Source organism: Mus caroli, chromosome 18, assembly GCF_900094665.2.
Source record: "Mus caroli chromosome 18, CAROLI_EIJ_v1.1, whole genome shotgun sequence".
Classification (NCBI taxonomy): Eukaryota; Metazoa; Chordata; class Mammalia; order Rodentia; family Muridae; genus Mus; species Mus caroli.
This window is the reverse complement of record NC_034587.1, coordinates 16673069-16684914: the sequence shown is the minus strand read 5'-3', so window position 1 is coordinate 16684914 and position 11846 is coordinate 16673069. Positions and strand designations below refer to the sequence as shown.

The 11846-nt window shown below is 40.2% G+C and overlaps 1 protein-coding gene across 1 annotated transcript in view; it reads right to left on the bottom strand.

Moving 5' to 3' along the window:
- The window catches only part of Dsg4 (desmoglein 4), a 35509-nt gene extending 23887 nt beyond the window's left edge, over positions 1-11622 (bottom strand). The window contains exons 1-3 of the mRNA XM_021150746.1: positions 11447-11622; positions 1419-1454; positions 752-883 (exon numbers count right to left, since the gene is read on the bottom strand). Of these exons, the coding sequence (XP_021006405.1) occupies positions 752-883; positions 1419-1454; positions 11447-11494 (216 nt within the window). The 5' untranslated portion in view covers positions 11495-11622. The remainder of the gene's footprint in view (positions 1-751; positions 884-1418; positions 1455-11446) is intronic.
- Positions 11623-11846: the final 224 nt, after the last annotated feature.

Below are 11846 nucleotides of genomic sequence, written 5' to 3'. Positions count from 1 at the left end.
CCCTCCCCCTCTCCCAAAGACACACATTCTTTCTATCATACTGTCTTTCCTATCCCTGCCTCTCATACAAATGTAATTGAAATTTTCTTTATAAAAACACTCTTAGTTTCAGGGCTTAGAGATTTGGTTTTCATTTGCAGCATCATCTGTACTTTATACACTTGTTTTGGAGTCGGTCTCCCACTGTCATAAACTTGTGACATGTGCAGGGAACCAAGAGCAGAGTGCAGGAGACAGGTCCATCCACTCATGCTGGAGATCCAAGTCTGTCTTTCAGAATAACTTATTGATAAGGTTGGGATATTTAATAGTGTCCAAGGCTTGGGAATATGTCTCGGTCAGTCAAGTGCTTGCCCCATAAACATGAGGACCAGTGTTTGATCCCCAGAACCCACATTAAAGAAGCCTGGGCATGGTGGTGTGTGTTGTCCAGGTACGTGGCAAGTTGAGACAGGCATATCCAGGCCTAATTGGTGAGCTCCAGGTCAGTGAGAACAAGGTGAGAATACAGCTCTGAGGGACTCAGCTGAGGTCATTGACTGTCCTCCACAGATACTTTCTCACAGATGCATGTGTGCACACACATTGAAAAAATAACATCTGATCAGCACTGGCCAATGACAGCAAGCCTTCCTTTTAAAAATCTCTGTGGGCTGCTGAAGGTTGCAAGTCCTTGAGATATTCTAGAGCTTTCCAAATGCAAATGTGTCTGCTATGAGCTCAGGCTACCCCTGCTTCCTCCATCACTCACTCTGGCAATTGGGTTCCTCTTGGAGTTGTCCTCGCCCTCCCGACAGGCTGCCGCAAACTTGATCCACTCCCGCTTTTGTCTTCTGACAGTCTGCCAGGTTGTTGTGCCATTTTCAATGTCTAATTCTTTTACCTAAAGCAAAAATGAATCATGTTTCTCATAGTGTTAGGGGACCGTGTTCTTAGACAATTGCTTAACATTGTAAGATGTGTCCAGAGGAAATGATAAAATTGAGGAATAAAGGAATTGATTTTTCTAATTTATAATTCTGGACAGACTTAACCTCTCCACCCCTAACTGTGTTGGGATGGTCTCATGTCTCTAGAAGATCCCATTCATGCATTTTTAACTTTGCATTTTTTGTTCATTTACAGAGTATCAGTGGTATCTTTCATATGCTCTGCTGTAGGTTGAGAAACTGGTAAATAGGCTACTACCATGTTTGAAGAGAAGAAGTTGCTAAGACAAGCTCTGGAAACCATGCCTGACAGGTATAGAAAGCTGGACGTACAGCCTTCCTCTTGCTCTTTCAGTTAGGCCCAGGTTCTGTCTTATACTTTTGTCAGGATAACTACAGCTTCTAATATTTCAATTTGTAATACACAATGAGCTTTACCATCTAATTTTCTTCTCATTTTCAATAGAGATGATAGTTGTTATACATTACCTCAACGATAAATTCACTGTTTACTCCCAGTACCACCTGTAAGAGAAGATAAAACATTAGCATACATTTGCGTAATCCAATAGAAGCAGAATTATAGAATTATGATATTCCTTTATTATTTAAGTATATATACAACTAATAATGTAAAATACAATTGGTAGTAGAAAATAAGCAATACAAATCTGTTTATTTTTTGTCCTTAAAAGCCTTTTGAACTTTAAAATAATACAAAAAGACAACTCTTGGGTTGAGGCTATGGCTCAGTGGGTAAAATGCTTTCCATGCAAGGATGAAGCCCTGCCCACACTTCCTGTAAAAGCTAAGCACCGTGGTATGTACCTGTAACACTTGACCTAGGGTGGTAGATCCAGATTCCTGGGCCTGTTGGCCAACCAACTTAGACAAAAAGAAAGCTCCAGGTTCAGTGAAAGATTCTAACTTGAAAAAAAAATAGGAATTTTAACCTCTGATCTCCATACATGCATGCATACACACACACACACACACACACACACACACACACACACACACACACAGATAGAGATAGAGATAGAGATAGAGAGAGAGAGAGAGAGAGAGAGAGAGAGAGAGAGAATGAATCAGAAATAAAACCACTATTCCATAGCTGATGAAGAGTCTATAGACATGTTGGGATGGGAAAACCAGAATGAGCAGTTCTTTTGTGTTTTGTCCAGAAGAACTTGGCAAGCTGAGGGTGCTGGGAAGACTTGGGGCTATGGTAAGATGCTATCATGAACTTCAGCTAGAAGAGGATTTCAAGAACTGGGAGAATGTTACCTGATATGGACACAGAGTGGATTCTGATGGTTGAGAGTGAGTGCAGGGGGAAATAGGGCAAAATGGGGCTCGAAATGGCAGATGAATCAGGAATGGCAACAGAGAATTAGAAATCCACCAGTGGGCATTGAGTCTCCTCCTCTTTCCCTGTCTCCTGCACATGGAATCTCATTAGACATTAATAAAGTGTCTAAGTCTGTGAAGGAAGATCAGTATTTAGTGGAAGACACTATGTTTTGGTTGCACAGAATGTTCTGTTTTATAATATGGTCTTGATTCAAGGTTAGAGTTTTATTAGAAAAGCAAACAGAATCTTACTATTCAGAGAACAAAATTTCTCTTTAATTTTTTTTGCAAACACTTAAGTGTATAATTGTAGTTGTTTTTGTTGGAAGAAACTACACATATAATTTTACAACTTGCTGTTTGTACTCGGTGATTGTTGTTGTAAAGTTCTGTGTCAGTGAATACTGTAGACATCCGTTTTGGTGGCTGCCTTACAGATCACATTAGTAGCTATTTGTTCGTTGTGGTTAGTGGGAAATTAGAGTAAGTAAGAACCACACAGACCCCAGAATGAAGACTACAGACTAAATCTAACATCCAGTTCCCACCTCAGCAATATTGGGTCAATGAGCATGTGAAATCACTACCCAGAAAAATTTGGAAAGATGACTCTGTGGCTAAGTCTTTTGCCTCCCAAGTATGAGAACCCGTGCTCAATTCCATGTCAAAACCTATGTTACAAGCCAGCTATCGTGGTTTAGGCTTGTAATTCCATGGGTGGTGATGTGGATAGTAGAGGCAGGTGGAAACTGACACACTGACACACTTTTTTGGTGAATTCCAGGCCAACAAGAGAGCTTGTCTCTTAAAAAGTTGCAGGAATCAAAGAAACAATACCTAGAGTTGTCCTCTGACTTTCATGTTTGCTTGCACACACACACACACACACACAAAACGTTGAATACAAACACACATATGTGAGCATACACATGTAGCCTGCTTCATGAGCTCAGACATATGTGGATCTCCTCACCCCATTAGAAAACTCCTATTCTTACCCTCAGCATCACACTCTTTTCTCTGTTCTCTTATTCCCCCTTTGCTCTGTTCTCAGAAGTTGCCCTGCTTTGTTTCTGACACCATCTCAGACAGAACCACAGAAGCATCATTGCCTTGCATCCCCACCCACCTTTGGTGAAGACAAGCGGAGCTGGGAGCTTCAGAGCTATAATCAACCAATAGTCTAATTTAACTTGAAAGCAGAGAGAGTGAGTCTTAGCTGGGTCCTGCTTATAAATCAAGTAGAGATTTGCCAGGTAATTTTCACTTCGCAGTTAGAACGATCTCACCTGGTTTCTGCCTGCCTCCAAACCTGCTAGGCTGACATGGCATATATTCAGTGTTAGGACAGCAAGTGAATGTGGCCCTGTTCTGCTGATTATGATTTTTTATTGAACACCTTAAGATGTTTTCAGTCATCTGTATCATTTTTATCAAGTTGCTTTAAATTTGTCTGAATTTTGGTAACATATTTGTGCGCCATGCTCTCAGTGTATGTGATGACTGTTTGCATTAACTTACAGCTGCCCTTCACAGTTTTTATACATGATCCTTGGCAATAGTTGAAATGAAGGATGTGCTCCCTGGGTTCTTACTATAATGACTAAGAGCTAAAGTTGTTCATTGTAAGGTCAGGGTTGGGAAAGAAAAATTCTAAATGCCTCAGTCACTTGACATATGTTGCCCTCCATTAGAGAAACAACAGATAACTAAGTGCTTTTGAGTTGGAATTTGTTTAGTTTCTATTTTCTCCTGAACTCCAGTAACCTGTTTCTACTGGTGAACCAACTGATTGGACTAGCTTTACAATTATAAAAAGCAGTGTGACTGATAGACAATATGTGAATATGGAGATGTTGATTTGAAAGAACTAAATGTAGAAAGTAAAAGTTGATCAGAAACGTCTTGCTTCAGATGGATCGAGTTTTCCAGAACTCGCTTTGGATAAGCCTGTTATTAGAATTAAACGAGCATCACACCAGCCCTTCCTTGGCTTTATCCTTTGCTTGTATGTGCAGTCTCAAGGGTACTTGTTAGTATTACTATGCAGACAGCATCACTAGGACTTTCTCTTGGCTGTGTCAGATTCTCTCCTCATCATTGAAGACTGACACTAAGCAAGTGTTCAGCCCTGTCTCTGGATCTGTTGTACTTTTGAGACAGCATTTCACTAAGTGGCTTAGGTGGACCTTCTACTTATGCTTCTTCTGCCTCAGTTTCCTGGTTAGCTGGGAGTACAGGCCCATGCCACCAGACCCAGATCATTCTTTAAACTTATTCTGAATTATACAACCTAAATCTACAAAGTAATCCATCCTTGAAACCATTTTAAAGTGATTTCTTACCAGTCTTACAGGCTGCCTAGGTTTGTTGGACTGTTCAAAAGCACTTTACTTGTACAGGGTTCTCCAAGAACTTTCTGAGTCTTTTGAGTCAGTGCCACCACCATGTCTGAGACTATCTCTTAGTCTGTTTTCTCAGATAATTTCACAATGCCCTGTTGTGCATCCTTCTGTTTGCTAAGGGTGAATGGTGTGACTTTTTTTAAAAAGAGGGGTATGTTGACTTGAGGAAAAGGTGTGTATGCATATATGTTTTCCTAATGTATATGTGTATGTACATGTGCACAAAAGCTGAGGATCTAGAAGACATTATCTTAAAGTATTTTTGCACTTAGACCATTTGACATGACTGCGTACTTCATCAAAATACCTTGCTGAATATTCTTATGATTGCAACCAAGCCACTGTCCAGTCTCTTAAATCAATATAGATTTAAAGGTAAAGAACTGATAGCCCATAGTGGCAGTCATACCTTAAATTGTGATCCAACCTGGCACAAAGCACTGTAGTCAAAGACAAATTTCTATGAGTTAGAGACAGATGAGCAGAATTTTTTCCTGTGCTGGTAGGTGACCTTAGGCAGTCCCCTAGCTCTTCTTGTTTCAGATCAAAATAGATCTTCATCTAGATAGAGTCCAGGTGTGGAAAGCACAGGTATAGCAGATGCTAGGCACATCTGTGAGGAGGAAGGGAAAAGGAAAGAGGCTCTTTGCATTGGAGAGTGCGCGTGTGGTGTTCCTATATACACAAAAGTACTGGGTAATCAAAAGAACTGAAATTTGCCACACTAGCCAGATGTGGAATTTATTTCAAAGAGATAAGTACCTCTTGTCCTCTTCACAGAGCCCAGCTCAACTGCTGAATGATCAGCCTTCAGGGCAGCCTCAATGATCCTTAAATATAACCTTAACAACCCTCCTCTCCCACTGACCTTTATAAAGCCAGGGCACCTACAGTGCCAGATCTCTGGGTAGATGTCTTATCTGGCAACAATTCATGTTGTGTCTGATGGAGGTCTGTGTGGTACCCTTGGGATCTATGTTCAGTTAGCTTTATTGATGAATAAAGTGGCCAACCTCTCTCCCTCTGAATCCTAATCCCTTGAGGCTCAGGCCTCCTTGAAAGAGCCCAGCATGTGGGACTATGGACCTAGCAGGAAAACATCTGGGAATGGATGCCTTAGAAGAAACAGTAGAGGAGAGTGCTCACTAAGCTGTGCCAAGTAGCAGAGCTGCATGGAGGGCAAGCTGTGAGCTATAGCTATGGGCTCCTGGACAGCTGGAGAAACCCCTTGCCTGGGAAAGTCACCCTTTTAGAACACATGTGGGCCAGGCATTCTCCTCTGATGTGGCTTGACTGGAAAGCCTGCCTAAGGACTCCCACGTACAAGGGAACTGGTTTAACCAGTTCTCGGGGTGGTAGACTAGAGAAGGGAATTAGAGGCACCTGCTGTCGAAGGAGCAAAATAACTTGGAGAGATGTGGGCTTCCTAACTGGGTTTGTTTCTGTAGGTCTCAGGCTGAGGCTGCTTGTCATCTTCTACCCTTCTTCTCTGGGTGCCCTTGTTTTATAGCTCACTGTACTTTTGGAAGGAGACTTAGTTTAGATAATGAGATGCTGTCTGCCATATATCTGTGCTATTTTGTGAGAACACAGTGAAAAGGAAGGCCAAAGGGGGCAACAAAGAACAAGAACAGATACTGGAATGTATCAGACACCATAACAGAAGCATGTCCAGGGTTGGAATTATCTCCCAAGTGTGGCGGGAGTAGATTTTAGTGCAACCAAAAGAATTTTGGTCTTAAAGAATTGAATTCAGTCTTAGATAGTCTAAATGATAAGCTCCTCTCTCTCTGTCTCTGTCTCTCCATCTCTGTCTCTCTCTCATTGCAATGCATTTACTTTTCAGACTATCATGAAATAACACTGTTAGCAGTAAGTTTGTTGCTGTAAGGTAACAGAATATCAAGGTGATCAATGTAAGGTGACCACGGCAGACCACACTCTGCTGACCCTACTCCTCCTCATCTCGGTTTAAGGCATCCAAGCTCATGTGAAATCCAGTGTCTGTATAAAAGCTGCCTATCAGTGGGGTTGTGAGAAATGTGCTAATGGAATGGACTAGGATCCATGTTAGAAACTGAATCTAGTCATTCACTAAACGTGTTTCATTGACAAAATAAACAACAGGCAATGTCCTTTGCCTGCAGAGCAAATTCTGATGTTAACTTTCAAAGGAAGAGTAAGATATACAATATTCCATTCCTATCTACTTTTACCAAATATCAGAAATTTTTCTGGGTCTTACATTTTCTTTCAATATTTTCCCCAGACTAACTTGGTAATTTTACATCAGCAGTATATTCTGCACTCATTGCAATGTTAAAATACATTAGTCCCTTATATTCTGTATCTTATATTTATATTTAAAGTAAGAGCTACTGAATAAGGCTCTTCCCATCCTCTTAATGACTTGTCTTTTTGAAGTCAATTTTGAAGTCGTCCAGGACCAGCTTATTAATGAGCAGTTCTTCCTCAAATAATGCTCATAAAAATTATTGAGTAAAGCAGTTACCATATTCCTAGGCTTATGGTAGAGATGCCAAGTTCAAGCCTAATTATACTACTTTTGTTTGTAATTGAAGGTATACCAAGCACTGGCCTTTTTGTTTGTAAGCCATGTAATTTTCTATGTAGAAAGGAAGGGCAAACATTTCTCATGCAAGTAATGTTCCAGGGCTTTATGCTGGTCACTCCTGTCTCACAGCCTATCATCAGAGCTGGTCTACGTCAGTGGGGAATTCCAGCTGCAGCAGCATTAGGAGCAGTGAGGAAACGTGTCCACAGCCTAGTCAATGGTCCAACTGCATCTCAAAGAACTTTTCCCTGGGTCTTAGGCTTTAGCAAGAAACCCTAAAACTACGTATTTAGGATGCAGGATGTTCTTAAAGGAAGACAAGTGTCTTGTAAAAATAAAAAAGCAGGCAATTTTGGTGCAAGGCTTTAATCCCTGCATTCAGGAGGGTAGAGGCAGGTGGAGCTCGGTGAGTTTGAGGCCAGTGTGATCTACAGAGCTAGTTCCAGGATAGCCAAGGCTACACAAATAAACCATATCTCGAAAAAAAAAAAAAAAAAACCAAGCCAACCAACCAACCAACCAACCAACCACCACCACCACCACCAACAACAAAGAACAAAAAACTTACCACTACCAAAACCACAAACAAACAAACAAAAAACCCAAAAGAAGCAAAAAAATACCATAATTTAGTCTAAAAAGCTATTTAATATTGTGAGTGTGTCTGTGTGTTTGTATCTTTGTCTATCTGGGTTTTGTATTTATCTCTGTCTATCTGTGTTGTGTGTTCATGTGTATGTGTGTGTGCACACATAGTGTATTCATGTGTTTGGAGGCTGGAGGTCAGAGGTCTGGAATTTGTTTCTCACATGTGCTCCTTCTGGCACTGAGTTTGTTGTTTTATGAATATTTCGAGGGGCATGGAATTCACTGATTCAGATGGGCTGGCTAGCCACTGTGTCCAAAGGATTAGGACAGAATTTTTATTCTGCAACTCTCTCTCTAGGTAAAGATTATTGAAAAAAGATGTGCTAAAGTTAGTGATTATAGTATGGTTGCAATACTAGTTATTTGTTAGGATAGAAAATTTATTCTTATGTAAGATTCCTGCCATAAAATATGCAACAATTTGAAGGTGAAGATACAAAATTGCCCAGTTGTCTTATAAAATATTGTACTACAATAAGTCTTTAGCCCCTTATACCATCACTACCACCACCACTACCAAAATAAGGCAGACTTAGTTTCAACAGTCTACCATGTGATGAGGACACCATAGCTTCTGTAACAGTCAGCCAAAAGCCAATCATTTAACGCTTTCTCTACTTTAGCACAAAGGGAACATCAGACAATGTGTTTTTCACCCGTCATTAAATTTCTGATAATTTGTTTGCCAATTTTTAAAAGACCAATTGCATTCTATGTGTCAAAGTAATGTTGTTTACTGTGAGGACTAAGTTAATGAGGCTAGGTTAGTTCTAAGCATGCTCTTAAATTTTAATGCCTATTTTCAGCTTAGGGTGAGATAATATCATTTTCTTCATCATCTACATATTTTACTTTCCAAGAACCAGGGTGTTTGATTGGAATGTTTACATACCATTTGTAGAATGCTTGGTCAACATGTGTCGGTAAAAATTCTTATCTGATCAATGACTGCTTTTTATATTCGTATTAACTCTATAAAATATAGGTCTCATTTGTCTAATAACTGTTCAGCCTCTGGTGATTCCTGCCTAATAAAATTTATACAGCCTACAACGTTGCCCACCTCTTTCGATTCTCCAGGCAAATTTTGTGAAAACCAAATTCCACAGCCAAGCATGAACTTCTATTGGATAAGTTGTTAGTGGTAGTAATTAGAGGAGTCCAGAGTTTCTATTGTGGAAGCAACTTAGTGACATCATGTCTAAGTGCACAGTTTCCACAAGGCACAATAAAGCCCTGGAAGAACAGCTTGCTTTCCCAAAGCTACACAGCCTCTTTGAAGGGAACCATGACTCAAACTTGGGACAGCTGAGTCTCGGTGACTGCCAATTGTTCCTCATTGGCTTATGTCAGAAGAACATGATGAGTATCCATAGGTGAGAGATAGTAAGGCACTTTGTGATGGAAGGAAACGCCCCACTGAAACTTTCAAGTTTGGGTACTTTTAATTGGCTGACTCTCAAAACCTTGTCCTAAGTACTTCTTGTGGTTGAGAACTAGCTGACATAAAATCAGTAACCCTGAGAAGTTGCCACGCCCCATTAGAGTAAGCTGAAATCATGTCCTAGACAGGCTTTGATTTAGTTAATGGGAAAAAGGACGGAGTTCAATGACAGCAGACTAAAGTAGGAAGAACATGCATTTTCACACAGTATTATATAGATTCTCCTCATTTTGGTCTTGATATATGCTAGACATCTTTACTCCCCATTTGCAGACATTAACAACTGGTATCTTAAGGAAAGCTGTTGCAAATGTTGATGAGTGTACATCTTAAACAGTTACCATGAAGGGCTAAAACAAAAACTTCAGTTTCAGTGAGAACTGAAAAACAATTAAGCATCAGTAACCATTAACATTAAGATGGGAAAATACATTAGCACTACCCAAGGGAGATCCTGAGAGCCTAAATTATGATTCCAGATCATTCCAGATCAAAGAAATGAACTCTTCAATTAAACAATGTTATTGTTAAACCTTCCTGTGCAGAAAGCCATCAGTCAGACTGAGTGTGTCTAAAATCTTGAGAGGTATAGTTTTCTGTGCCTACCCCCAAAGGCATACCACAGTGAAAACATGAAAATAGCCCACAAAAGCCCAGCAAGTGGAGCATACTGACAGTTGACACTAGCTATGGAGTACCCAGTAGCTTCTAGAATTTTCTTTCAGCTCCCCCTTTTTAAATGATTCTTTTGTTTAAACTGGCCATTGTAATAGGGCACTGCACTGGTACTTGGCATTTTCTATTTTTTTTTTTAAAGAAATGTTTTAGTAATCTGTCTCTTAAATGGAGAATGGACTGTTCTTCCACTGTTCCCATGTTCCATTTCAAGCTTAGACTGTGTGCTCTTGGGCAGTGTTAGTACCTGTACCACATTTGTAGCCCCTTACAATGTAAGTTCCGGAATGAACTTACTGTGCCAACTGGCCAGCGCTGTGTTCCCATCCTCCCAGCCCTGCCTGACTACCATGCCTGGCTGCATCTCTTGGTCTGGCTGATAGAACTATTAAGAATAATGTTCTGATGAACCAGGATAATGTACCTTGCCTGAGTTGGCAAGGGTGTCATTTTTCAAGTTTTTGTTGGCACACACGTGCATTTCTCAGATATGGATAGACAACCAGTTATTTGATTTTCTTTGAAAAAAGAAATGCCTTCCTCTCCTTATCTTTATCTTATTTGTAAGATGCACTTTGACTTATTTGCTCTGTCATTTGATCATCAGTTGACTTAAATTTGATCCCGTCTAAACTGTTTTAATTGTTTCTTCAAACAAAATTTTCTAATTGGAAATGGTTTGACTCCTTGTTCATCCTGAGCTTGGCTTTCCCCACAGACATAGGATTAGAAGTAGCTGTCTTCTTTCAAGAATACAAGATGCTGGCTGTGTTTATGTGGTGGGAAGCGATCCACACCTGGGCCTCTGCAGAGTGGGACAGAAGTAATTCTATATCCAAGACACAAGTGCTTACTTTAAATAAACAGACCATTTAAATGCTTCCTTCCTGGCCTATAGGGATGCTTTTTTAATGTGACTTAAATATTTCATAAGCAGTTGCAACATAATTTTGACACAGTTGACAGTCCTCTTCTTAGTAAGAAACTCACAGGGAAGTAACTGTTTATCAGAATTGGGCTTGATCAACTTTTGCTCCTTTCAGATTTCAAGCCCTTGGAATTTGCATAACAACCTGTCTAATTTAAGTATAAATAAAAAAGAAGTGGATTTTTTTTTTTTGGTCTATCATGGAGTTTAGAAATTCCTTAGTGTTAACTGGTTTGATGTCATGCTGAGGTCAACCTAATTTAGTCTCTCTCTCTCTCTCTCTCTCTCTCTCTCTCTCTCTCTCTTGTTCTTCATCCCAGTTAGTCCCTCATGCAACAGAGAGGTCTTGGGAACCTACAGAGATGGAGATCTTTGCTAGATCTTTGTAAAAAGCAGATTAAAAATAAGAAAGTCCATGTAGAAAGCTGAAGGTAGACAGAAAAGACAAGAGCTGGACCTTTTCTTCCCAGACCTCAATTTTCCACTTACCATAAATAAGATCAGAAGGCAAATATTTCTGAAAAGAAGCCAGTCCATTGCTTTGAGTCTCTCTTGGCCTTGAACCCCAGTAAGAATCAGTTCTAGTCCCAGTCTTCCAGATCCCAGATTAGTCCTTGAAGCAGGATGTACTAGGAGATGTTCTGTCGGGAGGGCATGGATGATAACTGTGGGGCTCCCTGGGCACAGGGATGAAGATATTCTATAATGACTCTGTTTCTCCACCCCAAACTCCTGGGCTGGCCTGGAAGGCTGGCATTGTTGGGCTCTGGGTAAGAACTTAGCCACACCTTGATTCTTATTGCAATGAAACCCTTTGTTGGACACCAAAGAAAAATCTTACAGAGTGAGGGCAAGATTTATAGGGAAGATACCCAATGAATAGTAAATT